At 48.7% G+C, this 23,236-nt stretch overlaps 1 protein-coding gene across 6 annotated transcripts in view; it reads left to right on the forward strand.

Annotated features, from left to right (window-relative positions):
- The window catches only part of ZC3H18 (zinc finger CCCH-type containing 18), a 45,592-nt gene that overhangs the window by 3,991 nt on the left and 18,365 nt on the right, over positions 1–23,236 (forward strand). For 4 of the 6 annotated variants that reach the window (XM_077185002.1, XM_054640821.2, XM_077185003.1 and 1 more), the window contains 8 exons: positions 2,473–3,071; positions 5,680–5,764; positions 6,532–6,680; positions 7,084–7,176; positions 8,549–8,706; positions 10,137–10,169; positions 11,641–11,758; positions 14,133–14,419. In XM_077185002.1, the coding sequence (XP_077041117.1) occupies positions 2,487–3,071; positions 5,680–5,764; positions 6,532–6,680; positions 7,084–7,176; positions 8,549–8,706; positions 10,137–10,169; positions 11,641–11,758; positions 14,133–14,419 (1,508 nt within the window). In that variant the 5' untranslated portion in view covers positions 2,473–2,486. The remainder of the gene's footprint in view (positions 1–2,472; positions 3,072–5,679; positions 5,765–6,531; positions 6,681–7,083; positions 7,177–8,548; positions 8,707–10,136; positions 10,170–11,640; positions 11,759–14,132; positions 14,420–23,236) is intronic. The other 2 variants (XM_077185004.1, XM_077185005.1) reach the window with 1 other exon arrangement.

The raw sequence follows: 23,236 nt of genomic DNA on the forward strand, positions 1-23,236 counted from the left end.
AGGGTAAGATTGCTGCCAAAATCTGCTTTGTTGGTTTTGGGGAATCTTGGAGCAGCAGCCCAATCCCTGAATCCAAGGAAATACACCCCAAAAAACCCTCCCTGCCTGGATTTTGCGAACCCTTCTCACTTGGGCCATCATTTATTGTGTTTCTTATCATTTCTGCTGATGGAAATTAATAGGAAATGATTACAACTGCTGGATGCTGTGGATTTTATAAAAGCTGCTGTGCAGGTCAATGTTTTGTATTTCAATGTTTTATATTCCTCACCATCAGAACATATTTGTTTCCTCCCATCCCTCTAAAGGTCTCCATGTCAAACACAAAAAGCCATTTGCTTCACTTAAATACCTTTTTTTCCCCTTATTTTTTTGGTGCTGCTTATTTGCAAGAAAACAGAAAACAAATTTCCTGAGTCCACGTGGCCCTGGCAGATTTGATATTTGTGGTGGCCTCTCTGGGCTGACCTTTGTGTTCACACAAAGTCACTTCTCAGGCACTTGGGCAATTAAAATCCCCACTCTGAGCTGGCTCCTCAAGCCAATAATGATCTGTGCAGGAATTTATGAGCTCAGCATCAGGCCTGATGTGCTCAATAAGGAGATGATTGGTTCAGCTCCATCCTGGGGAACTGCTCAGAGCTGTTGTCACCAGGAGGCAACTTCTGGCTTTTCATTTGGGTTTGACCTTGTCAGGGAAATCAGAACTTTGCTGGTGAGCCAGAACCAACCTCAGTGTGCAAGGAAGCCCAAAATGTGGATTTTCTGCTGCTCTGGGCCCTGCTGATGCTGAGATGATCTTGTGTTTATCAATTCACTGATAGCAGCAGGGCCCTGGGGGCTTGGGGAGAGCACAGTCAGCCCTAAAATACAGCTTAAGGTGCTTCTGGGAGTGGTTTGGATTTATTTTCTGGTTTTAACTCCTCTGCAGACCTCCCACAGTATAAGGAACAGCATTTTCTGGAGTGGGACTTTGATCTTGGGAGTTTGCAGCAAATTCTGTTCGTTACTAAAAGATTTTGGGGGTTCAGGTGCTGGGAAGGCTCAGTTTGCTTTACTTGGGGCAGTGTTTGGTGTGGCTGGGTGGCTTTTTGATGGGAAATCACCTCTCCTGTGCAAAGCCAGTTGGACAAATAGGGAAAAGTGTCAGGAAAAGGTGAAATAGCAGCTTAATAAGAGATTAGTAATCTCTGATTTCATGGTAGATTGCTGGGTGTGTTTCAAGGAGCAACCAGAGTCTGACATTTGTAGCATTTCTGCTCCAAGGGTTTTTAAAATAACAGGTAAAACTCTGCTCATTTATGCCATGGGTTTGTGGCAGCACTAAATGAACTTGCAGAGAGCAGCTGGAGTACAACATGAAAATGAAGATGATTTGTAATTCTATGGCTTTTTTTAAGGGTATTTAGAGCTTTTGTGTGGATGTGACCCAGTCAGCTCAGCCATTTCCAGTCAGGCACTTCTTTAATTTATCAGATTTTTGTTTCTGGAGTAAAAGAAATTAATGTACAGCCCAGATTTTTTCCCTGTTTTGCACCCTGACCTTTTCTGTTGTATTTATTTGCTTTTTTCTTGATGGACATGGCATTTTTAACTTCCACCAAGCACATGTTTAGACATTTTCTAGGAAGGTCTCTGTGCAGGCAGCTGGATCTGCTGCTTTGAAGGAATTTGGGGGTCTTTACTGAGGGTTCTGCCCCCTCAGGTGAGACCCCAGCCCAGGGGGGATCAGAGGATGGAGCAGCTCTGCTGGGAGGAAAGGCTGCCAGAGTTGGGAATGTTCACCTGGAGAGGAGAAACTTTGGGGCCTGCAGGATGGAGAGGGACTTTTGAGAAGGGATGGGGGACAGGACACAGGGAATGGCCTCAGGCTGAAGGAGTGCAGGGATGGATGGGATTTTGGGAAGAAATTGTTCCCTGGGAGGGTGGGCAGGCCCTGGCACAGGTGCCCAGAGCAGCTGGGGCTGCCCCTGGATCCCTGGCAGTGCCCAAGGATGGGCTTTGGAGCAGCCTGGGACAGTGGGAGGTGTCCCTGCCATGGCAGGGGTGGGATGGGATCTTTATGATCCCTTCCGACCCAAACCAGTCAGGGACTCCATGAAATTCCAGCCTCAAGCTCTGTCATTGTCTGTGAAGGGCAGCACACTCCAGTCTGGGGCAATATTGCAGCCAGTTCTTTGTGCAGTTTGAACTCTGAATTTCCCTCTTGAAGGATCTATGAGAAACCATATTCCTGAATTTCTGGCATCCCAGAATGGTTTGGGGTGGAGGGGACCTTAAAGCTCCTCTCCCTCCAAACCCCTGCCACGGCCAGGGTTGGGTTCCTCAGGGCCCCATCCAGCCTGGCTTCCCAGGAGCTCCAAGATCCTTTCCTTGGGAAGCAAAGCACAGGAGAGGGAGTCCCTGAGGGTGGGTGAGGTTTCCCTGCTTGCCCCGTGTGCTGCCCATAACCAGAGCTGCTCTCTCCCGCAGGCTCGCGGGGACTGATGGACGTTCCCGACAGCCCGGAGCGAAACCCCTGCTCTCCTGAGGAAGAGGACCAGCAGCTTTCTGATGAGGAGGTCCTGAAGGAGAGCGGCTCAGAGCGGGAACTCGATGGGGAGGGTGGCCAGGGGAGCCTCCTGGGCGAGGAGGAGGAGGCAGGCAGGGCCCTGAGCCGGGGCGAGGAGGAGGAGAACCACTCGGACGAGGAGGATCGGCTGAGCGAGGCCAAGTCGCAGGAATCCGACACCAACGAGCAGGGCGTGGAGCTGAAGAGCCCCCGGCCCCGAAAGGGGGAGGAGGAAGACAGGACAAACGACCTGGAAGTGTCCTCTGTCACCAGGGAGCTGGATGAGCACGAGCTGGACTATGATGAGGAGGTTCCCGAGGAACCCAGCGCTGCTGCTGCAGAGGAGGACGGGGAGAAAGCTGCTGGGGAGGATGATGAGGAAGAGGAGAAAGGAGATGATGCCCCTGAAGATGAGAAGAAATCCAGCAGCAAAAGTGATGATGAGAAGGACGGGCAGGATCCCCTCAAGGAGAAGAAGAAAGAAGAGGATGATGGGGAAATTGATGATGGAGAAATTGATGTAAGTAGGAGGTGGGCAGAGCCCTGGGGTGGTTCAGAGCTGGTTGCTTCTCCCTCTGCAATTCCTTCCTCCCCCTGGTGGGAATATCCCTGTTCCTGGTGTACAGGGAACCCTTTTCCCTGGAGGTAAGGCCAGAGCATGGAGCAGGCCCTGGTCTCAGGGGTTCCTGTGCTGAACCAAAACTTGGTGCCAGAGCCATCAGAATGAGCTTTGTTACCTCTCAATGTGGGGAGGCTCCAGTGCTGTAAGAAACTGCCCTGCCTCAGCTCCAGGGGGACTTGGGAATGATGCTGACAGCAAATCCCATGGATTGGGTGGCCAGGAGCTGTTCACATTGAGGGGCTGGTGCTGGGGGTGGTTGTGCTGCTCAGACCCTGATCCTGGGCTGTTCCAGCAGTATCTGGATGCATGGAAGGGCAATGGAAGGTGCTGTGGTTTCTGGAAAATACCCAAGGCGTGGTTTGGATATAGGCTCAGGGGTGTGCAGTGTTTCACAGCCCTGAACCAACCAAGATACTCTGAAAAATCAGAAGTGGGGTTTAGTTGCAGGTGGGGATTAGGGAAAATCTCACCTTTAGCTATGGCTGTGCTCAGCAGGGAGCTCTGCAGAGCAGCAGCTGTTCTGTGCAGCTGAACAGCAATTTCCTCCTTCTCTATGAAGAAAAAAGGGCAAAGCAATTCCACTGAAACCCCTCCTATGGGCTCCAGGTCTGGAAGTGCATCCCAGTGGGGGGAATGTAAGGAGGAGCTGCTGGTGCAGAGCACCTGGGCTGGGGTGTGGGACTGTCCTGGGGACAGCAGGGAAGCCCTGGAGTGACCTGGGGTCACTGCTGGGGCTCCTCAGCTGAGCAGGGGAGATGCTCTGTCCTTGCAGCCCCATTCCTGTGGGTCTGAGCTGGCCACAGGAGCCTGGGAAGCTCCTGGAGCCTCACTGCACACATCCTCCTCCCTTTTCTCTAAAGAATCATGTTTGGTGTGGTTTTCACTCTTCATAATTCATTGACAAGTTTAATTGCTTTCAAAAATGACACAGTTTTTCTCCCTCATGCCCATCCTGGCAGGTGATTTTGTTCAACACGTGCTTTCCAAAGGTTTTGTGTATTCCTGAATCAGTTAGAAGGAATCCCAGTATGTTATGGGCAGAAAAAAAATTCCTGGAGTCCTGACTCCATGCCTGCTCCTTGATTAAAATATGAATGCTCTCCTTTGGAGCCTGAGGCATTCTTGGGAGCTCTCCTCACAAAGCAGGAGATGAATCTGTAGCCTGGTTTTCATACATTAACTCATAACAGCATTCTCAGCTGCCTGATTCCAAGGAGACCTCCCAGAAATAAATACTTCCCCTTTTGTTGCAGACTTCACACAGCTCTTTTGAAAGCAGCAGAGTGGAGCTGGTTCTCCCATTCATGCAGCACTGAAAGCCAGCCCCAGCTTTGGGGAAAACTTCAAGCTCTGCATTTTCTTCTGCTTTCAGCCTCCTGGCGTGGAGGGAGGGGAATATTAATGCAAATTTTAATTGGAATATAAGTGCAGGCTTTTAAATCCGTTGCTGTTGAGGAGAGCTCTGTCCCTGGCTGGCTCAGGCATGCAGCAGCAGAGGCTCTTCACCCTCCTCTCTGTGCTCCTGGGTTTGTCTGCAGCCAAGGGATGGCTTTTTCCTTCTTGCCAGCTGCTCAGTGGATCAAAGGAGGGAGTTTTCCTCATCTTTTGCACCCAGGGAATGGCTGTTGCCAGGCAGAGGGAAGGCCCATCCAGATGCTCCCTCTTCACATGTTTCACATGCTGAAAACAGAGAAATGGAGGCAGAGAGAGAGGGAAAAGCAGGGTGTCCTTTGGGATAAAATCCTGATTTCCTGGCCAGGTACCTGTGACACCTCTCTGGTCTTTGTACCTTTGCCTCCTGCATCCCCAGCTCCTTTCAGCTCCTTTGGGCTTTTCAAGTGTAGCCTAACAAAGCTGGGGAAAGTTTTCTTTTTTCCTTGGAGAAAGGAGAAAATGCTGGTGTTTCAAAGTTCCGAGAACTTTTCTTCTGGAGGTGTTTCATGGCTGTTATTTCTTAATCCCGGAGCAGCCTCCAGCTACCAGAATTCATTCCTGGGGCTGCAATCCCTGGGGATGAGGCAGAGTTTTGTTTGAGCTGGTTCCCAACTCCAGTGTGGAGCTGAGGAGTAGAAGGGAAGGTGGAGATGACTGGAAGAAATCTGTTGGGTTTATCCTGAAAAGTTCCTTTGTGAGATTGTCCCTGGAGAGGGACTTTGGGCAGGGGCATGGAGTGATAGAACGAGGTGGAACTGGCAGGATTAATTTGGATATTGGGAAGGAATTCCTGGCTGGGAGGGTGGGCAGGCCCTGCATCCCTGGCAGTGCCCAGGGCCAGGCTGGATGGGGTTTGGAGCACCCTGGGACAGTGGAAGATGCTTTTACAGCCACCTGGAATCTCCTGTCCTCACCTTGTGCAGGTGCTCTGGGGCATTCCTGTAACCTGACCTTGTTTTTCTCCTGTGGTTTTGCCCCAGGGTGGCTCTCAGTGTTTGCACAAGACTGGGAAATGTCAGGTCCTGCAGGGCATGCCCCACATGAAATGTCAGCTTTGTTGTGTCTGTTCCAGGATGATGACTTGGAAGAAGGGGAGGTTAAAGACCCCAACGACAGGAAGGTGAGGCCCAGGCCCACCTGCCGCTTCTTCATGAAAGGTAACCCCACCCTGGGGGCTGGGAGGAGCCAGAGCTGCTGCCCTTGCTCCTGGTTGGGGAATTTTCTTCTCCATTAAGCTGCTGTTACATGATAAATTCTGCCCCAAGCGTCCTCAGTGTCAACTTGCTGTTTGTTGGTGGCCAAAGCTGAATTTTCATGGAGCCACTACACAAAAAGGGCTTTGCCCTCAGCGTGGTGAGCCTGGAGGAGGTGAATAAAGGGAGACTTGCAGGGGTTTTTGGAATAAAACACAGAGGCCAGGCTGGACAGGGCTTGGAGCAGCCTGGGGTAGTGTAAAGTGTTGGGATTGGAATTGGATGGGCTTTAAGGCCCTTCCAGCCCAAACCATTCCATGATTCTGTCCCAGTTTGTTTGGGATGCACTGTGGTGCTTGCTTTGCCCTCAGGTTTCCTGTGAAAGGCAAAGCTCCCAACTGGAAATGTTTGTCATTAACAAATGAGGATCTCATAGGCTTATTCCTACATTTAATTAACAGTGTGTGTCCAGCCCTCCCTCCTTCCCTTCTCCCCACTGGAATAAGGTTCTTGTACATTGTTCCATCTGTGTGTGGGTCTGTTTGTCCTCTCTGGCAGGTGGAGAGTGCCAGTGCAAACAGGTAAATCCCAACCCAGCTGGAGAGGAGAAAAGTCAAAACACCTCCAACAACATTACTCCTTAAAGGGTTTTACCTGCCTGGTGGGGTTCTGCTGGCTGTGGGGCTGGAGTGCTGCTGGGAGCAGGGTCTAACAGCTGTGTGTTCCCACAGGACACTGCACCTGGGGCATGAACTGTCGCTTTATCCACCCCGGAGTGAACGACAAGGGCAATTACTCACTCATCTCCAAACCTGAGCCCTTCTCCCCCAACGGGGCCCCTCCCATGGGCCCTCACCCGCTGATGCCAGCCAACCCCTGGGTATGGAACCTCTTCTGGCCATTCATGGCTTCTGCACCACCCTCCCCATCCCTGCAGCGTTCCAGGTGGGCTTTTGGACAGCCTGGTCTGGTGGGAAGTGTTCCTTCCACTGGAACCAGATGAGCTTCAATGTCCCTTCCAACCCAAACCATTTCACAATCCTGGGATTTTCCTCCTCTTTGTTTTTGACCTAATACCTAGCAAAATTCAACCCCCAGTTGGATGTGTGATTTTTAAATGGAGATCTTGGAGTTGCCAGTAGAGGGGGGTAGAATTCCGTGGTTTCCCAGCTTAGTCCTGCTGAGGCACATCTGGAGTAACTCTGAGTAGCTTTACAAAGCACAGCTTTGCTGTTTAAAACTAACTCAAGTGTCTTCTCCTGCTCTCCTCACCTTTCCAACAGGGAGGCCCAGTGGTTGATGAAATCTTACCTCCACCTCCTCCAGACCCTCCAACAGAAAGTGCCTGGGAGAGGGGACTCCGGCATGCTAAAGAGGTAAATTCCTTCCTCAGGGAATTGCTGGCTGCCTCCAAAATCCACTGGAGGAGCTCTTTTTGGAGCACAGGTGTCTTGCTCTTTCTCTATTCCTTTTGCCTGTTAATCTGTTAATTGTGATTTGTTGTACATCACAATTGTTAGACAGCCAAGAGCAGCTCAAATCCAGGTTGGGAGGGGTTTATGTTCAAAAAATAGTGGGAATTTGTGGCCCTCAAGTCCAGCTCTCCACAAAGCAAAGCTTTATGCTGATCCAATTTGCCTCCCTTCAGTGCCTGTTTCTCCAGTTTGTGATTGCTGCAGGGGGAAACTTCTGTTTCCTGCTGTTCTGAGCTGGTGGAACATGGAATTAATCAGGAAAAGTCCAATATCCTGCACATTCTGAGGGAAGAAGGTGCTCTGGCTGCAGGAAACCTCCTGAGGGCAGGATTTTTAATATTCCAATTTCTCCCTGCCCCAGGAACCTTCTCTCCTCACACTATTTTTGTGCTCTTTAAAAAGGTATTAATTTTTTTTTTTCATTAAAAAAGGTATTGAAAAGGTATTTGTGGTGGTTTCAATCATTGGCTTTTCTGGGTTTGGATTGAAGGCACTTGAGACAGTAATTTGTGTTGGGACTCAAGTGTTTATTATTTCTTATTAGTATAACAGTCTCACTACTGTGAGTTCAGCAGCTTTTCATTAGAAGGCACAAAATGGCCAACTGTCTCTTGTTCCAAAGTCTTTTAAGACTAAACAATCTAATTAAGAACTGACACCTGGATTATTTTCCCTTTTAACCCAATAATTGATCCCACAGAGCCCCCAATACAGACTTTTCTGCCCAATTACAAAATGCCACCCAAACCCAAGAAGAAGGAAGAAGAAGCATGAAGAAGAAACCCAGGACAGCACCCTGTGCCCTCCATCTTGCTTCCATCCAAAATATACTAAAAATCCCAGAATCTAAATTTCTCACCAAGTGATACACCTCCACTACTCTCTATAATAATAATAATAATCTATATTATGGATTATAGATTCCACTTTTGTGGATTCTAGTCTATTCTGGAGTTTAGGAAACTTTCTCCATGAATGAGGGTCAAAGTCAGTGAAGAAGAAACCCAGGATGACACCCTGTGCCCTCCATCTTGCTTCCATCCACAGCACACTAACACAAAACCTAAATGTCCCACCAAGTGATACACCTACACTGCTCTCTATAATCTGTTTCACACTTTTGTGGATTCCAGTCTATTCTGGAGTTTAGGAAAATTTCTCCATGACTGAGGGTCAAAATCAGTGCTGCCCTGGAGGTCAGGGCACCCCAGAGCAGACAGAGAAATATCCCTGGGTTTCCACAGGTATTAAAAATGTTCTTCTCTTTAAAAAGGTATTAAAAAAGGCAACAATGAGGAAAGAGCAGGAGCCTGACTTTGAGGAGAAGAGGTTCACAGTGACCATCGGGGAGGACGAGCGGGAGTTCGACAAGGAGAACGAATTCTTCCGGGACTGGAATTACCGCATCACCCGAGACGTGCGGGACCCCGCGTAAGAGACAGCCCAGGGAGGGACACCTGGCTGGGACTGCACTGCAGGGAGCCTGCCTGGGCTTCCCTGTGCCTCCTCCACACTGGGGATGGCACCTCCAAACAGGGAGCAGCTCCCATCAGCAGCAGGCTGAGAGCTTGAGCTGCCTCCGCTCGCTCCGGTTCAGCCCCACCTCCTTTCCCAGTCTCCTTGAGCCCTTCCTGCCTCCAATCTCCTTTGGAATTCTGCTTCTCCTGGGCTCTCTCCAGCTCTGCATTGCCTCCCTCACACCAGTGTGTTCTTCCAGCTTTTTTTCTCCCTTTTTTTCCTTATCCCAACCATGAGAATTTAAAAGCATTCCAGCTGAGGCTGGGAAGTTGGAGCGTGTTCAGTGTGCAGGAGCTGGTGGCCCCAGCTGGGGCAGAACTGGTTTAACAAACACCTGGACTGGTCCCAGTTAAAGCTGGTACCTGGCCACAACAAGCACCCTAAATTTAAGTGTTCAGGTGATTGGGGTTTTCAGGTAAAATTTCAAGACCTCAAACCCAGCTCTGGGAAATTGTTTGGTAGTTCTCGAGCCAAGAAAAGGAATGGGAAGAGAATTTTTGGGGAAGAGGCTTGGATTCTGCAGGAGTACAGGTGGATTTGTCTCTCCTTGCTCGTGCATCCTCTGTTCTTCCTACATGGACAGATTATGGAAATATTTCCACTCCCAGAGGGTTTGCAAGGCTTAGTTCTGTTTATTTTAGAGTGGATGAATTACAAAAAAAAACCAAACTCTGAAAAGAAGTAGATTAAGCTTTTGTTCAATATTCTTTGATTTGCTCTGGAGTGCAATTCCTTTCCCTAATTAAAAAAAAAAAAAAAATACAAAAAACCCTGTCCTCAGTTCTGCAGCCTGAAGGAAAAGAAATTTCTTAAGTATTAATATTTTCCTGAGTTTAATTAGCTCTGGATCTTGGGCTTGTGTTCCTCTGAGGCACCTGGGGTTTACAGTGTTCTGGGGGCTGTTCATCCATTATCTTTATTTTATGACTGTCCTATAAAATGCACCAGCAGCATTTTGGGCCTCTCTGATGTAGGAATTGTTAAGAGCAGGCCTGGTTTTTGTGTAGTTCAGGAAAAAAAATGTATTGCACATAACCAGTATTAAACAAAACTCATCCAACAACTGGAATTCCTGAAAATTCAAGGCTGTGTGAACAGGCTGTGGCATTAAAATATCCTCATTGTGTGTGAAGGGAAAAGTTATGAATCTGCTGCTGCAAGCTCTAGAAAATGCTGATTTTTCTCCTCCACACACACAGTTTGTTGCCCAGCTGGACACCTTGCAGCCAACTGAGCACTGGAAGTGCAGCTGGGATGTGGAAAATGCTTTCAGCACTGTCTTGTGACATGTGGAGTTGTCTCAGTAGTTCATGAATCCCTTTTTCTTTTTTGAATAACTATAGGGAGGTGGACATCAAAGAAAACATTAACTATGGGTAAGCAGGTCTTTGATTCCAGTACTGTTACAACTGTAAGAAAATTTTCCTTTGCCTTTTTTTCCATTGCATTTCCTCCAACTTCTGGGGCCACAGACAGACCCCTGTCCCCTCAGCAGCTGAACTCAGGGGATAGATTGGATTATTTTTGGGGTGGTACCAATTATTTTTTAATGATATAAACACTGAATTACCCAAGCACACAGCAGTGATCCTTTTTGAAATTAAAAAAAACCCCTCCAATGTTACAGGAAGGGGAAATTTGAGCTGGAGGCTGTGTGAAAAAGCAGAGTTTCCTTTCTGGCATGGCTTGAAATGTTTTCCTGTCTCTTGGAACAGCTGATGTCACTGAATCCAGGCTGCTCTGGGGTTGGCATCAGGAGTTTGTTGCTGACTGAAGCATCCCAAATCCTGGTTCTCCTTCCCTTGGCTTATTGCTTCAGTCCAAAAGAGAAATCCTAAATTGTTTAAAGCACTGAAAGAAATACAGGTACCACTCACAGGGCAGCACCTACATCTTAACCTGGCTTAGGTTATTTGGCACAGTAAAAATTCAAAATGTGTCCTCTTTATTCATTTTTTTAATAAATCAGAGTCTCAATATGGATACTCTGGAATTTGGGAGCACTTGCTGTATAATCTTAGCTCTGCCACTGACTCCTCTGTGGCCCTGGAAGTTTCTTACTCCCTGTACCCCCTCCTCATCCTCACAGTGGACCTGATATTTGCACTCCAGGTGCTTGGATGTTGTTGAGTTGGGGAATTAAAACCATCAAACAATGTAAATAGAAATCAGGAGATGGAGGAAGCAGCTTTAAGGAGGGTGGGGTTTCCATCCTTTTCCTCCCCAAAAATCCTTCATTCTGCAGTGGTGTGTGTGCCACCAGTCCATGGCTGGGCCAGCAGCTGATTCCCACTGGAGAATATCAGCTGGAGAAGTGGTGCCTTCATTCCAGGGGGTCATTCCAGGTCCAGAGTGCTGCTGACCTGCCCCCAAAGCTCCACTGCTCCCTGTGCAAAGCTCCTGTCCTGTACTGGTGGCACTGGTGGCAGCCATCACTGCAGGGGCAGGACCTGGGGCGCTCCTGAAGGAGTTTGGGATGAGCTGTGGGTGCATGGGCAGAAATCCCAGCTCTCAATCCCTGAGGCAGAACATGTGCTGCTCCCTTTGCAGGCACTGGAAGGGGCTCTCAAAAGCTCTTTCTGTGTTTGCACCGCATTGATTTGAAGGCTGAATTTTTGGCAGCTCTTTTTTTGGTGTTTATCAAGAAAGGTTTGTGCTTTTCTATGATAAGCCTCACTTAAAAAAAGGCTATTTGGTTGGGCTGTGTAGAAAATAAACATCTCTGCACAGCCCTGCTGCATTGAACGTGGTTTTGTTGTCACAGTGGCTGAGCTGACCTAGCACACAGAGTTTTTGTGGTGCCAAGGTGCCTTTTCCCTCTCTAACACTCCCTGTTTTTCATTGTAGGCTTGATCCCTATGCAGATCCCTATTATGACTATGAAATAGAGCGCTTCTGGCGTGGTGGGCAGTATGAGAATTTCAGGGTTCAGTACACAGACCCCGACCCCTACCGTAACTACAGAGTAAGTAAGGAACTCCCCCCTTCCCCCTTTTCCTTCCTGACTTTCTTCCAGGTTCTTCTGGGCCTTGGCACAGTTCCAGGGCAGTGCTTGAAACAGGAGTTTTCAAATAGTTCAGTCTTGGCTCGGTCCCAGCACAGAGCACGCTGGAGGTGAGGGGATGGAGGATGTTCAGTTCCAGCACCACGAGGGTGAAAGCAGCGTGCCAGGCTTGGGAGGAGGCTGGGAGGCTGCCTGATGGAAAAGGACATGGAGTGCTGCTTGACAGTGGCTGAGAAGGCCACTGGCACCTGGCATGGCCACAGCCCCAGGGCAGGGACTGTCCCCTGTGCTGGGCACGGCTGAGGCCACACCTGGGGCTCTGGTCAGGTTTGGGCTCCTCCAAAACAGACACTGAGGGGCTGGAGTGTGTCCAGGGAGGGGAATGGAGCTGGGAAGGGGCTGGAGAATCCTGAGGGAGCTGGGAAGGGGCTCAGCCTGAGAAAAGGAAGCTCAGGGGGGACCTTGTGGCTCTGCACAGCTCCTGCCAGGAGGGGACAGGCTCTGCTCCCAGGGGAAAAGGGACAGGAGGAGAGGGAACAGCCTCAAGTTGCACCAGGAGAGGATTAGATTGGATTTTAGGAAAATTGTTCCATGGAAAGGGTGTAAAGCATTGGAAAAAACTGCCCAGGAAAGTGGTGGTGTTGCCACCTCTGGAAGTGTTCAGAAAACCTGTGGATGTGGCACCTGGGGACCTGGTCAGTGGTGACCTTGGTGATGGTGCTGGCTGAAAGTTGCACTTGATGATCTAAAGGTCTTTTCCACCTTAACAATTCCATGTCTGAGGTGGTTCCTGCTCGTGCTCCTTGGCTGCTCCTCAGTGTAGCAGTTGAGCAGTGCTTGCCCATCCTTGGACATCTTGGAGAGGGAAGGAGTTTCCAGGAAAGAACCTGGTTGAAAACTTCAGAAAGGCTCTGAACCCTTTCCCTGCTCTTCCTTTCCCCTCATGCAAACTTTGTGCCTCTGGAACAGTGACCAAACTAACCAAGTCCTGCTCGGAGGGCATCTTTTCAGTGCTTTCCATCAAGTCCTTTCAAAAGTAGCTTTTCCTTTGCTCTAAATCCTTGTTTTCTGCAGGACAGGAGCCTGGGCCTCACTGTGGCCACACATGACCAATTATTTTCCTGGTGCTCATTTGCAAAGTTAATTATCTGCTTATAGAAATGATCAGCAACAAGAGGAAAGACTTGTAAACATCAATACATTTATTTAATAAGCTTCATAAACCAAATGAATTCAAGCATTGCCTTTGAAAACAACGGTTGTGTGGTTGTATCCAGGGTCTGCTCGGCAGGATCCAGATTATTGATCCCCATGTCATTGGTTTGCAGATTATTGATCTCCATCCTTTGCTGAGGGAGGGCGAATGTAATCCTGGCATTCCCAGGATTGATCTGGAATTGTAACTCCTGGCATTCCAATGTCATTGATTTCCAGATAATTGATCTCCAGATCATTGATCTCCATGACATTGATCTCCATGACATTGGTTTGCAGATTGTTGATCTCGATCCTTTGCTGAGGGAAGGCAGATGTAATTCCTGGCATTCCTGTTCATTGATCTCCAGATTATTGATCTCAATCCTTTGCTGAGGGAGGGCAGATGGAACTCCTGATTTTCCCATGTCATTGATTTCCAGATAATTGATCTTCATGTCATTGATCTCCATGTCATTGGTTTGCAGAGTATTGATCCTTTGCTGAGGGAGGGCGGATGTAATTCCTGGCATTCCCATGTCATTGATCTCAGATTATTGATCTCCATGTCAATGGTTTGCAAATTATTGATCTCCATGTCATTGATCTCCATGTCATTGGATTGCAGATTATTGATCTCCATGTCATTGATCTCCATGTCATTGGATTGCAGATTATTGATCTCCATATCATTGGTTTGGAGATTATTGATCTCCTTTGCTGAGGGAGGGCAGATGTAATTCCCAACATTCCCAGGATTGATCTGGAATTGTAACTCCTGACGTTCCCATGTCACTGATCTCCATGACATTGATCTCCATGTCACTGATCTCCATGTCACTGGTTTGCAGATTATTGATCTTGATCCTTTGCTGAGGGAGGGCAGATGTAATCCTGGCATTCCCAGGATTGATCTGGAATTGTAACTCCTGACATTCCCATGTCACTGATCTCCATGTCATTGATCTCCATGTCATTGGATTGCAGATTATTGATCTCCATGTCACTGGTTTGCAGATTATTGATCTCAATCCTTTGCTGAGGGAGGGCAGATGTAATTCCCGTCATTCCCAGATCTGCCACCCTTTGCCGGGAGCTGCTCCCACAGCATCACCGTGGTTTCTCTGTTGTTTTTTCCAAGGAACGAGAGCGAGAACGGGAGCGGGAGCGAGAGACCCGGCAGCGGGAGCGGGAACGCGAGCGGGAGCGCGAGCGGGAGCGAGAACGGCGGCAGCGGGAGCGCGAGCGGGAGCGGGAACGGGAGCGCGACAAGGAGCGGCAGCGGCGCAAGGAGGAGTGGGAACGGGAGAGGGAGAGAGTGAAGAGGGACGAGAAGGACAGGCAGCACCGGGACCGTGACCGGGACCGCGACCGGGACCGTGACAAGGACAAGGACAAGGCCAAGCCGCGCTCCCCGCTGCTCCCCAGGTGAGTGTGAGCTGTATCCTGCCTGGTGTGATATCACAGCTATTGCCATGTGACAATGGCAAAGGCCATCGTGGTGCTGTCCACAGGGGTCCCAGGACGAGGGAAGAGACGAGAATTTTGACTCTGTATTTCAGAAGGCTGATTTATTGTTTTATTATATATCTTATTTATACTATTTAGTATAGTTTTAATATAATTAATATATATTGCATAATAATGAATATATATAATTAATATATATTATATACATAGTAAATATAATTAATATATATTATATTAAAACTATAGTAAAAGAACTATAAATATTAAAACTATACTAAATAGTATATATAGAATTAGTATAGATTATATATTAATTAATATATAGAATATATATTATATTTATAGTTTATACAATTAATATATATTATACTAAAACTATACTAAATAGTATATATAATTTATATATAATAGTATATATAATAGTATATACTATATATATACTATATATAGTACATATTAATATATATTTTTTAATTTTAAATATATATTAATTAAATATGTATTATTTTAATTTTAAATATACTATAATATATATTTTAAAACTATACTAAAAGAACTCTACATATAACTATACTAAATAGTATATATGTTTAATATATTTTATATACTAATTAATATATATTATTATAGTGTATATAATTAATATATATTAAAATTATACTAAAGGAACTACAAATATTACATTAAAACTATACTAAAATAATAGAAGAAAGGATTTTATCAGAAGGGTGGCAAGGAATAGAAAGGAATGGAATGATAATAAAATCTTGTGACTGAGTAGAGAGTCCGAGACAGATGGGCTTTGGCCATTAATTAAAAACAACTACATGAGCCCAATCAAAGATGCACCTGTTGCATTCCACAGCAGCAGATAATTACTGTTTACATTTCGTTTCTGAAGCTTCTCAGCTTCTCAAGAGAAAAAATCGTAACAAAAAGATTTTTCATACAATATGTCTGTGACATTGGATGTGCTCTGAAGGAATGCTGGAAAACTTGCAGAAATTAGTGGGAGTTGGTTATGTCTGTCAGGGGCTTCTCCAGGAGGGCCAGGTTCTCTTTTGACATTAAGGAGGATATCAATTGGCAGGCTTCAGTTTGCTTATTGTCTATAATACTAATATTGAAGGAGATTTTTCCTTTTGAAAGCAGGATAATTAAGATATTTTCAATCATCTTAATGGCACAAAGCTGTGTCAAGTAACATTTAGGGTGGATATTAGCAAAAGCTTCTTCACTCAGAGCACAGTTGGGCACTGGGACAGGTTCTTGTTGGAAGTGGTCACAGCACCAAACCTGACACAGTTCAAGAAGCATCTGGGCAGTGTTGTTGTGACTGATCCCGGTGTGTGTAACTGCTGAGGACAGTTGTAGTTAATGAGCCTTGTGGCCACTAAGTGGAGCTAAAACATCGGTGACAATGAGTGCATAACCTGACCCTGCAAGCTCGAATGTCCTTTGGTGTGCAGATGGTCGGCTCCTCCCTCTTTCCTTCAGGCTGGAGAGGTTTTGGGAGGATGAGGGACTCCTCCTGCAGATTGGTTCCCTGGGAGCCCTGTGGTGACTCCCTTTGAGGCCTTGAGAAATGTCTGTCACAAGAACCAGGGCTGCTTTGGGAGTTTGTGGATAGCAAAAGTGTCTGGAGATGTAAGTACAACTCGAAAAAGGAAAGGAATTGTCCTTGGAATGAGTCTCTGCTCAGTGGAATGGCAGCATGAGGTCAGGTTTGTTTCCTCTGACCACCCATTTGTGGAAATCCTGGTTGTGACCTGTATGAAAGAGAAAATGGAAGCAGACAGACTGAAAGTGCAGCAGTGTGATTCCTGTTTTGTTCCTCTGTCAATGATTTACCTACCCTGCCTTCCCAGCCTCCTCTGCCTGAGGCACATTTGTAGAGCACTGGATAAATATCCCAGTGGAATGGAAGCTCTGGTGTCACAGCCTCATTGGGTTCAGAATCATGGAAAGTATCACATTTTTTGCAGAGGGACATCTTGGAGCAGCCTGGTCTAGTGGAAGCTCCCTACCCTTGGCAGGGGGGTGAAATGAGATGAGCTTTAATATCCTCCTCAACCCCACCCATTCCATGATTTGGGATCTCCAGGAAAACTGCTGAACGGTTTCTTGGGAAGAGTGGCAGACAGAGACTCCCAGAGTGTGGAGCAGCCTGGGAATGCCCAGGCGTGTGTGGGGCACAGAGAAGTGCAGAGAAGCTGTTTGCCAAGATTCACTGGAGCTTTTCCTGCTGCCTGGTGTCTGTGCTGTTCCTCTGCACTGGAGGAAGGTGTGAAACACGATGGGCATGAGGAAGAGTTGGATCAATGAAGAGCAGGGTGGGGAATGCCAGGAATGAGGCTCCACGTGGAATCAGGTGGTTTCAGGTGGGAGTAGGGCTTAGTCCTGAATCCAACCCAGAATTTTTATCTGCATTGCTGAAAGGGTAGCTGGTTTTTGTCCCTCTTTCCCAAGAGGAAGTGACAGTTTCAGAACGGTCTGGAGGAGCAGCAGCAGCTGCAGAGCAGTTATAGGAACACCATAATTACACGTTCCGTTTAATTATAATCTTCACTTAACAACCACGATTTGTGCACCTTAATTACCACGTTGCCCCAGTGGTTTGCGCTCTCCTTGGCTTGGTGATGGGACAGATCTTGTCCAGACCCATGTGATGGAGATGATGTCAATGAAAGTGATGTCACCTGCTTGGCAGCTCAAGGTCACGAGTCAGTGACAGTCAGTGTGACCCAAGGATGAGCCTGCTGGCTGCTCCTTCCCCTGGCACTCCTGGAGTCCTGGGGCAGGGCTCTCTGGGGAGAGTTTGGGCTGCCAGTGCTGCTCAAAGGGTGCTGGGTAGGAGCAGTGGCTGTGCTCACCAATCTTGGATCCCTCTCATTCCATGAAAGCACATGAGAGCCCAGAGATGGAATGGACAGCATTCAGGGGATTCACATTCCCTGCTTCCCTCTGGCACAAGGGAGCTGGAGATGCCTCTTGTGTCTCCAAAACAGGCTCCTTGAGATGAGTCTTGGTCATTCAAAAATAGTTTCTGATGCACCTCTTTGCTTTTTTTGTTTTAAGTCTGCTACAGAGAGGGACTTTTCAAAGGGCATGGAGTGACAGGGCAAGAGGGAATGGCCTAAGTTCAAGGGAATGCAGAGTTAGATGGGATATTGGCAAGGGATTCTTCCCTGTGAGGGTGGTGAGCCCCTGGCACAGGTTGCCCACATTGGAAGGGACCCTAAAGCCCATCCCATCCCCTGCCATGGGATTTCAGTTCCCATGGTGGACATCCCTGCCAACATGACCCCGTCCCACAGCTCTGCAGGTGTCTGGTGGAGAAAACAAACCTGCAGAAAGAGGTTTTGAAGAAGCTTTTTAACAAGTGAAAGCATGATTCCAGCTTGTCCCTTGGAGGCCACGTCCCTCAGCTGTCCCTTGGCGCTTGCCCAGCGGTCCCCGTCACGCTCGTGCTGTCACCTGGCTCTGGCCTGTGTCCCACGTCACTTTGTGACCAGCTCCCAACTTCCTCGTGGCAGTGCAGTGGCTCGAGCCGTGTCACCTTTCCTCCACATTGCTCCGTGCCAGCTCCAGAGGGGCAGCTCTGGGCATCCTGGGACCGAGCAGCTCCCGAGCCCGTTGGACGTGTCACACCTGGGATTGCTGCGCGCTTCCTGGCAAGCAGGATGCAGGGCAGTGCCACAGCACACACCTGGGGCTCTGCTGCCTCTATTTATAGACTCTGGGCTTTCCCTAATTGCTGGATCCCAGCTTTTGGCAGGTCCAGCCTCTCTGAGCTGGCTCACACCACGGCTGCCCGTTAACATTCCTGCCACTCGCAGGGCCCACGCGGCCCTGGCGCTGGTGAGCCGGGAGAGCTCCTCCTCAGCAATGGGAGAGCTCCTCCTCAGAGATGGGAGAGCTCCTCCAGAGATAGTGGAGAGCTCCTCCAGAGGGCTGGGAGAACTTCACAGAGATGGGAGAGCTCCTCCACGGGGCTGGGAGAGCTCCTCCAGAGAGATTGGAAAGCTCCTCCAGAGAGATTGGAAAGCTCCTCCACAGAACTTGGAGAATTCCTCCACAGGGCTTGAAGACCTCCTCCACAGGGCTCAGAGAACTCCTCCTCAGAGGTTGTGCAAGCAGCACTGAGCTTTGCCCAAGGCAGAGCTGAGGGTGTCTGTAATTCCAGGTCCATGTCAGTCGCTCTGTCGGTGTAGGGGCTCCCACAGGAGCTGGAGGAAGGAGCAAACCAGGACCTACAGAATCAAGGGATGAGAGAACCCACACAGCAAACAGCCAGGAATACAGGAGCAAATTGCCTTTCCATTCTGCTGAAAGCAGGAAGGTTTAACCTGATCTCTAAACAACAGAGGAGTTTAAGGCTGAAAATGTGGAGAAGCCAAAATTGTTCCCAGCATTGCTGGATGATGGAGCTGAGCAGGAATAGAATTTAACAAAGATTTAAACCCTGATGCATTCAGGGACAAGTGTTTCTCCTTGAACCTGTGGAAAGAAGAGGCTGCAGTGTTTGGGCTCCAGTGGGATTGTCACAGGTGGATTGGCCTTTTTTGAAGGAATTCACAAAATTGTCTTCTAGTACCTGTAGGAGCTGTTAAAAAGAGAGAGAGGAACTTTGAACAAGACAAGGGGAGATGGATTCCAACTGGCAGAGAGGAGGTTTAGGTTGGATTGTGGGAAGAAATTCTTCCCTATGAGGGTGGGCAGGCCCTGGCACAGGTTGCCAGAGAAGCTGTGGCTGCTCCTGGATCCCTGAACTGTTCAAGGCCAGGTTGGAGCACCCTGGGCTCGTGGAAGGTGTCCCTGCCCATGGCAGGGGGCTGAATGAGATGAAATTTAAGATGCATTCCAAACCAAACCATTCCATGATTCTGTGAACGTTCAGTTGCTGTTTTAAGCTTTGGGTTGGATTTTTTTTCCCAAGCTGAAGATGAGCACTCCAAGAAGTTTAAACTCTGAGATTGCACTGCTGGTAAAACTGTTCCTCCCCCTCCTCCTCCTCCTCCCTCCTCAGGCATCGAACACTCAGACAAGCCAGGACACTTTATGATCAATTAGAGGGATAACTTGGCTGTCTGTCCTCCTGCTCCCATCTCCAGAATGAGTTCTGATGCCCCAGGCTGGGGCTGATTTTTGCTGAGTGCAAAATTCCTTCTTTTTCTCTCCGTCTTGCCAGTGGAGCTCCCTGTTGTGCAAAGCCTTGCAGGGATAAAGAAGTGACATGAATTATGTCCTCTGAAGAAACTTAGAGCAGTGCAAGATGTTCTGACCCTTAGCTGGGGGCAGAGGCTCTACACACTGAAATAATTTGCTTTAATCCTTTGTGTTGTTGCCATAGGCCTTTATCCCACCAGCATCTGAGGGAATCTGTTCCAGGAGCTCGTGAAGCAACCCAGTGTTGTGGGGCCTGTTGGTGGTTGTATTCCCAAAGCACTGAGGGACGTTCAGGAGATCATTCCCAAGGGGTGCAGCACCTGCACTGATGTCCCTGTGACAGGGACAGCACCAGGGAATGGCTGGAGCTGTGCCAGGAGAGGTTTAGGTTGGATATTAGGAAAAGGTTTTTCCCCCAGAGGGTGCTGGGCACTGCTCAGGCTCCCCAGGGAATGGGCACAGCCCCGAGGCTGCCAGAGCTCCAGGAGAGTTTGGACAGCACTGCCAGGGATGCCCAGGGTGGGATTGTTGGGGGGTCTGTGCAGGGCCAGGATTTGGACCCACCAGAGAGAGAAGGAACTTCAATTTTGCTGCCCCCTCAGCTGGGGTGCACTTGGTGTTGTTGATCAAGCAGGGAGGAAGAAGGTCCATGAGATGGACATTGGTTTCTTTCCCACCTGGATTTCCTCTCCAAGGAATGCTGGGGGCTCTGGTGAGGAGCAGCATGGTACAATGAACCTTGCAGTGAGATGTTGTCATCTCCAGTCTTGGACTTTGTCCTGCTGTCTGACCTAAAAACCTTTCCCCTGAAGACCAGACAAGCTTCAAGCTGTGCCTGGGGAGGCTCAGGTTGGACATCAGGAGGAATTTCTTTATGGAAAAAATGACTGGGCACTGGAATGGGCTGCCCTGGGAGATGGTGGAGTCCCCATCCCTGGAGGTGTCCAGGCAGGGACAGGGTGGGGAACAGGGGAACAGTTACAGGCTGGACTTGATGACCTTGGAGCTCTTTTCCAGCCCCAGTGACTCTGGGATTCTCATGGTGTGGAGCCCAAATTCCATGGAACACCAGTGGCAGGTAGGATGAGGAGAAGGAGGGGGCTCTTGTCCTCAGAGATGTTCCCAGGAGGTGACAGCAGCTCTGAAGGTGCCAGGAAGGGGCAGTGGCTGACACACCATCCTGTCATTATCACACACACCACACTTTGTTTTTGGAAGGAAGCTCCCTCCATCAGGACTAAAACCTATTAATGGAGAGCACTTAGGCATCCATTAAAAACCAAAATAACCCTGTGAGGGGGGACTCAGACAACTGACAGCAAAGTCAGGAAGGACAAATCCTAAATCCTCCTCAAACCTTTCCAGCAAGGAGCGCTGAGCTTTTCCCAAGGTGTCACCTGGAGCGTGAGGTGCTGCAGATGCCAGGACAGAAGGTGACAAGGTGACGTGATCCCAGGCCGTGCTCACCCTTGTGTTGTTTTCTCAGGCTGCCTCAAGTTGACTTTGTTAATCTGTGAGCACCTTAATGAGCAGGATAAGCCAGGCTCTGGAATCAATGCTGGTTATCCAGGGCCTGCAAGTCAGAAAGTGTTGGAATGAGCTTGATTAGATAAAGGAGTGGCAAAAAGAAGGGAATGCAAATGGAGTGATTCATGGTGGTGTGTGCACCACAAAGCAACTGAACTTGTTTTTTTTGGAAGAATCTCTAATTCTGAGTGTTCCTGGGTCATTGTTGTCTTTCCTGAGAGCTTCTGGTAGTCTCCCAGTGCTGCCAACTGGATTTGTTCCCTGGTTTTTGGGTGTAGAAGCTCTGAATGAAAGTAGCTGTCAGTTTTGGGGGGCTTAGTGATGACATCTCATCCTGCTGCCTAAAGGTGGGAGGATGGTGGGTTTGGGATCCTTAGTTTTCCCTGTGGAAATCTTTAATTCCTACAAGAAATCCTTCATTGGTTGCCATTTGTCTGCCCCAGGAGGGGGAGCAGGCTGGGCAGACAGCTGTGTGCTCCTCCTGGTTTTGGAGTTGGGCATTGGTAAAAGCCTGGAATGCCCTGATTTAGTCTTGGATCCATGAAAATTGAGTGAAGGGGGGAACCCAGCCTCCATGCAGGGGCAGGGATTTGCTCTGCAGGTGTCTGCACCTTCCTGGGCAGCTTCCAGCAGTGCAGGGGATTAAGGGAAGCAAATGACCCCAGGCTGTTGAGTTTCCCAGGCTGAGGTGGGTTTTACCTGCTCCAGCTGGAGCTGGACCTCTGCTCCTACACACTCCAGGTGTTCCAGGGCTGCTCAGAGGAGGAATTCCCTTCTTTTCACATACAGAACACATCCCTTGCCCCCACCAAGGTTCTCTGGAATCTCAATGCAGTGCCCTGCATGGAAGCTGTGCTGTGATAAACACGATAACAACTTGTTTACATCCCCGTTTTTCATGGTGCAGCTGCCACCCCGAGCCATGGAACCTGCTTAGACAGCTCTGCTTTCATTTCTGCTCCCAGGACTTGGGGGAAGTTGGTGATAAGAACAGCTCTGCTCTGGAGCCAGGCTGGGAGAGCTGGGGGTGTTCAGCTTGGAGAAGGGAAGGGCTCCAGGGAGAGCTCAGAGCCCCTAAAGGGCTCCAGGAGAGCTGGGGAGGGACTGGGGACAAGGCATGGAGGGACAGGACACAGGGAGTGGCTCCCACTGCCAGATTAGATGGGACATTGGAAAGGAGTTCTTCCCTTTGAGGATGGAGGGTGCCCAGAGCAGCTGTGGCTGCCCCTGGATCCCTGGAGGTCCCCAGGCCAGGTTGGATGGGGCTTGGAGCAGCCTGGGACAGTGGAAGGTGGCCCTGCACAGGGACTGGATGAGTTTTAATGTCCCTTCCCACCCAAACCATTTTGTGATTCCATGATGATAAAGTCTGTGGATCAAACCAAGCTTTCCAAGTTCTCCACAAAAAAATTCCTGCTGCCTGGAATTTCTCTTGGTCCTTGAGCTGCTGCCTCCACTTCCCCAGCAGCAGCAGCAGAGTTTAATTACCCTAAATCGAGATGGAGAGCAGTGAGTGGCTCAGATATGGATCTCAAGGAATGTGATTTTCTGTGCCATTTCAGAGATGGAGGTACAGGGAGATCCCCCAGCCTGGATTTTAGTGGAACAAGGGAATTCCAGGGCAGGATCAGTGGCACATTCCAGGCAGGATCCTGCCTCCTGCTCATGGAGAGGAGGCTCTCCAGGTCAAATGCTCAGCCCTCAGGGGAGATGCCATCTCAGATAGCTTTATCTCCCTGCTGGGATGATTTCATCCTGAGGTTCAGATTGTATCTCTACTCTTTAATTTCCAAGCCTCTCCCTATCAGGCTTTGAAGAAATCCTTCCTTTTTTTTTTTTTTTCCTTTTTTTTTTTTCCTTTTTTTTTTTTTTTTTTTTTTTTTGACTGATAACTCAGCCTCAGATGAAAACAGCTTGAGAAAAGCATTTTCCCTGCTAATATTCCACCAAGACCAATGGGCAGCAGCTCCAAGGCCCAGCATTCCCTGTCCTGGACACACAGAGGTGGCTTCCCAGAGCTGTTGTCCCTCTCCATTACTCCAAGACAGGAAGAGTTCCTGCGTGCTTGCACTCTGCTGG

The sequence above is a fragment of the Agelaius phoeniceus genome, chromosome 12 (assembly GCF_051311805.1).
Source record: "Agelaius phoeniceus isolate bAgePho1 chromosome 12, bAgePho1.hap1, whole genome shotgun sequence".
In the NCBI taxonomy this organism is placed as follows: Eukaryota; Metazoa; Chordata; class Aves; order Passeriformes; family Icteridae; genus Agelaius; species Agelaius phoeniceus.